This window comes from Asparagus officinalis, chromosome 4 (assembly GCF_001876935.1).
Source record: "Asparagus officinalis chromosome 4, Aspof.V1, whole genome shotgun sequence".
Classification (NCBI taxonomy): Eukaryota; Viridiplantae; Streptophyta; class Magnoliopsida; order Asparagales; family Asparagaceae; genus Asparagus; species Asparagus officinalis.
In genome coordinates, this window is record NC_033797.1 from 52,047,870 (window position 1) to 52,052,599 (window position 4,730).

Sequence of the window (4,730 nt, forward strand, 5' to 3'; positions counted from 1 at the left end):
CTGCTCCAAAGAAACGTAAGGAAAGAGTCGTCATGGAACATCCTAACCGGATGACGGTAGAAGTTCTTAGTTGCGACGAAGAGGATGAAGAGGATATGGTGCCTCTCATTCGTCGGCAAATATCTCGAACTTCTACTCAAGCTCAAACTCAAGTTTCTCCCCGAGCTGAGTTACGCACCAAACATCGTCATGAAGGTTCTGGTGCACGCCCTCTGAAGAAACAGAAGAAAGCTGTTTCTAAACCGCGCGTTCATCTTCCTGCTGTAGAAGAGGCGTCTGGTCGTAGTGCTTCTTCTGATGAGCAAGGTAACGATTTGTTTTTATAGCTTTTACACTTTTTGACGTTCAAACTTATTTCATGTTCAACTTCTGCAGGGAGTCGAGAGGAAGGAGAATTGCCAGCTGATGCTGCTTCTCCCGGAGGTATGGAAATTGAGGAAACAAGCTTCGTCCAACAAATGCATGATGCTCTGAAGGAAGGATCGGCTGATGTTCCACCCACTCCTGACGTTGATCCATCAGCTGCGGACACAGGTACTGATCTTTCTCCTCTCGGAAGAGAAATCCGAGAAATGAATGAGTCGGACCGTGTGCCTCCTCTAATGACCTGTGCGCTTTCTCTCCTTTTAGTCAAATTAAAAGAAGCAGGTACCAGTAGTGGAGCTCTCGAATCAGCCCCGACCAATGAAGGTAAAATCGATCTTTGTCTTGGGCAGATTCGTCTAAATTTACATGTTATTTATGGTTCCTCATGTTCTTTAGACATCCCGATGCACGAGCCTATTGAAGGAGAAGCTACCCATGCCACCAAAGTCGATGATTTTAATAATTTCGACTTTAATATCTCAGAGGACGACCATCAACAAATCCTTGATTCTCTGTTAGAGAAAGCCTCTGATGCAACTATCGGCTCAGATGTTGGAATTGGTTCAACGGAAGCCGGTCCTTCTGAGAGTAAGACTTTGGTTCTGTGAACTCCACATATATATATACGTATATATTTTGACTTGATTAATCATATAAGTGTCTGAATTATAGGACCAACTGCTGGAGCTGATACTACTATAATTACTGGAACGTCTGATCGGCCAGAGGGTAGCGAACTCGTGCCATGGGCAGGAACTGAGGTTGATTTGCAATCATCAGTTCTTGAGCCTCAACCTTCTACTCCTATGGACCCTATGATGATAGAAGTCACTGTCACTCCCCAGATTAGTCCGGTCGCAACAAAAGCGAGACCAACTGAAGGCGTTGGTACGTCGGCTGATGTTATGCCTATTGCTGGTACATTTTACCCATAATTTTGTTTCAAATTTTGGGTTAACATCTCATTATGCTCATTGTAACTCCTTCGTTTGTAGAATCAACTCTTAAAGAGCCTCTTAGCTTGGACCCGCCGTCTTCTGAAGCTTTAATTGAAAAAGCCTCTGATGTAGCGGGTGCATCAACAGCTACCATTCCTGAATCAACCTTGGTTGTTCCGGAAATCAGGTTACCATCCTCGGGTGAACTAAGTCATGCTGAAGGTTCTTCCATCGAACTTGGTATGTCTTAGTTTGTTGTTTTGTATGTATATATAGTTATTGGTTGATGACGATCCGGACAAGTCTGTTATCTGCTCTAATCTCCAAGGCTTCATCTCCTTTTTAAACTCTATGGTCGATTGCATTCTCTTCAAAAGATCGTATTTTGAGAATTATAAAAAATCTTTTGAGCGTTTTATATCAGGGTTCAGAGAGGAAGGGTATAACGACTTAGCCGATTCAGTCACCGCTTATTTGGTTGATTTGAGGCAACATATTGAACTTCTGCAAACTCTTCGCACCAAAGGCGTACCTTTTTACATCGCTTCTCATATGGAATCCAGGCTGCAAGCGTGGCGTAATTCTCAAGAATCTGCCAACTCTGAACTCCAACAATTAAGAGCCCACAGTCACCAGCTTAGGGTGAATATTGGCAAAAGGACACAAGCCAAGGTCAACCTACGCCGAGATATAAAATCGAGTCGAGCGGAAATAGCTCGCTTAGAGGAAGAACTTGCAATGGCCAAGGATGCTCTTGATGTCTTGGAGTCTGAGTTGACGCAGGAAATTCATGTTGAGGAAGACCTGTTACAGCAACTGAACTTTCAAGATAAAATAATTGCTGAGAAGGAACAAGAGGTCGCCGCGCTTCAAAGTGTTGATGAAGAAGCTTTCAAAATTAAATTGACGGCTGAGCTTGAACAGACTTATGCGTTAGAGCTGTCAAAACTTGAAAATCAAATTAGTCAATATAAACTCTTGTAATCGGAGAACATTATATTTTTGTTTGTAGCTTTGTTTGAAAATTCTTGGTCAATATAGTGAACCTTTTTGCTCATTATATTGAATCTTTTTGCTCATTGAGGTTTTTTATTATGATTACTCATTCTTATTTAGAATAAATAACCATAATACTTATAGGATTTTTGGCAAATCCTCAGCCATCAACGGATTTGATATACCTTTACCGATTACCGTTTGAATCGGGCTAGTATGTGAATTATCTAAGTCCGTTTCACATATAACGTTGCGCTAAAAGAATTAAACTCTTTTAGACTTTGAACTACACTGTTGAATATGTAGGCTACATGTGTTAGATGTAGGCTTATCTCTAATAAGGGATAGAGATAACATCCCCCATGTGTGAACAACATGGATTTCAAAGTGTGAATAGGTTGCATTTCCTATATAGGACAACGAACCCAAAATCGGAGAGAACAAGAATTGTATATTCCATTTCTCAATCTCTTGTTTGTTGGTAGAGATAAACCCATACTCGGAGAGGAAGAATTTTATATTCTATCTCCTGGTCTCTTGTTTGTTGGTAGAGATGAACCCAGAATCGGAGAGGAAGAATTTTATATTCTATCTCCTGGTCTCTTGTTTGTTGGTAGAGATAAACCCAGAATCGGAGAGGGAGAATTTTATATTCTATCTCCTGATGAAAAGGAAACTCACAGTGGAATCTCCACTTAGAGAAAATAGGTTGGTTTGAATAACCCTAACTGTCATAAGGTTTGATTACTCAATTCAAAAGTAAACCTTTCGTTCGCAAAAATGAATCGAAAGGAGATTTTGGTTGTGGTCCTAACTGTAGTAAGGTTTGACCAAGTGGGAATTTTGAGACGATCCTAACTGTAGGAAGGTTTGATCGCTCAATTTGTGGACCTCTCGTTCATGGAACGAATCGAGAGGGGATTTTGGCTTTGGTCCTAACTGTTTAAAGGTTTGACCAAGTGAGGAATAGGAGTAGGGTGCAAATAACAATGAGTTTGTTGATTTGCACAAACTAATCGGTGGGAAATTTTGATTTTAAACATAAGAATTTGACACGAAATAATCTGTCGACTGATACATACTGATGATCGTTGATCAATCCGACCGATGGGGGTTTCATAGCGTGAGATTACAAATCATCAAATCTCATCTTCCATGATTATATTACAAGGTTTTGCTGAGGAAAGATTAACTATCATTAAATCTCATCTCAACAAAAGTTGTAAAAGAACAGTGAATTATTCAAATGACCAGCTTCTCATTTAAAATAGTGAACTGATCTCGGGTTATCCTGAAATATCCTATATAGGATTCTCTAGGAACTTCCCGCTTTACACAGGTTATCCTGAATATATTACGGATAATATTTTTTCAGGAACTTCCCATTTATTGGCATCATCAATTTGTTGCCATCTTGGGTAACCAGGCGATATGCACCGTTCGAATAGACTGTTTCTATCACAAACGGTCCTTCCCATTTAGGTTCAAATTTGCCTTTCTTCTTAGAAGTGAGAATCATAGGTCTTCGAACGGCGAGAACTAGATCTCCTTCTTTAAAGCTTCGTCGTCGGACCTTTTTATCGAAAGCCCGAGAAATTCTAGCTTGATAAAACTCGATTTGTTGTTGAGCTTCAATCCGACCGATGGGGTTTCATAGCGTGAGATTACAAATCATCAAATCTCATCTTCCATGATTATATTACAAGGTTTTGCTGAGGAAAGATTAACTATCATTAAATCTCATCTCAACAAAAGTTGTAAAAGAACAATGAATTATTCAAATGACCAGCTTCTCATTTAAAATAGTGAACTGATCTCGGGTTATCCTGAAATATCCTATATAGGATTCTCTAGGAACTTCCCGCTTTACACAGGTTATCCTGAATATATTACGGATAATATTTTTTCAGGAACTTCCCATTTATTGGCATCATCAATTTGTTGCCATCTTGGGTAACCAGGCGATATGCACCGTTCGAATAGACTGTTTCTATCACAAACGGTCCTTCCCATTTAGGTTCAAATTTGCCTTTCTTCTTAGAAGTGAGAATCATAGGTCTTCGAACGGCGAGAACTAGATCTCCTTCTTTAAAGCTTCGTCGTCGGACCTTTTTATCGAAAGCCCGAGAAATTCTAGCTTGATAAAACTCGATTTGTTGTTGAGCTTCCAAGCGTTTCTCATCTAACATCTCTAATTCCTCGAGACGTTTCTGATGATGTTCTTCCGTCGTCATTCCCGTTACGAGAGCGATACGGAGAGAAGGAATCTGCACTTCCAATGGAAGAACGGCTTCACACCCATACGTTAAAGCATACGGGGTGGCTCCGGTAGGCGTGCGGACGGTGGTACGATAAGCCCAAAGAGCTTCGCCGAGTTTGTCATCCCAATCTCGCTTATTGGTTTTCACCAATTTTGCCAGAATTTTGATG

At 40.4% G+C, this 4,730-nt stretch overlaps 1 protein-coding gene across 1 annotated transcript; it reads left to right on the forward strand.

Annotated features, from left to right (window-relative positions):
• LOC109835948 lies at nt 358-1,538 on the forward strand. The gene is made up of 2 exons (XM_020403911.1): nt 358-690; nt 763-1,538. The coding sequence occupies exons 1-2, from the start codon at nt 426-428 to the stop codon at nt 972-974; spliced, it is 477 nt and encodes a 158-aa protein (XP_020259500.1). The 5' UTR covers nt 358-425; the 3' UTR covers nt 975-1,538.

Bases quoted from the DNA above. Each gene is read 5' to 3' on its own strand.
- LOC109835948 (XM_020403911.1), top strand. From the start codon at position 426: ATGGAAATTGAGGAAACAAGCTTCGTCCAACAAATGCATGATGCTCTG. The intron at 691-762 runs GTAAAATCGATC...CATGTTCTTTAG, and splicing joins ATCAGCCCCGACCAATGAAG to ACATCCCGATGCACGAGCCT.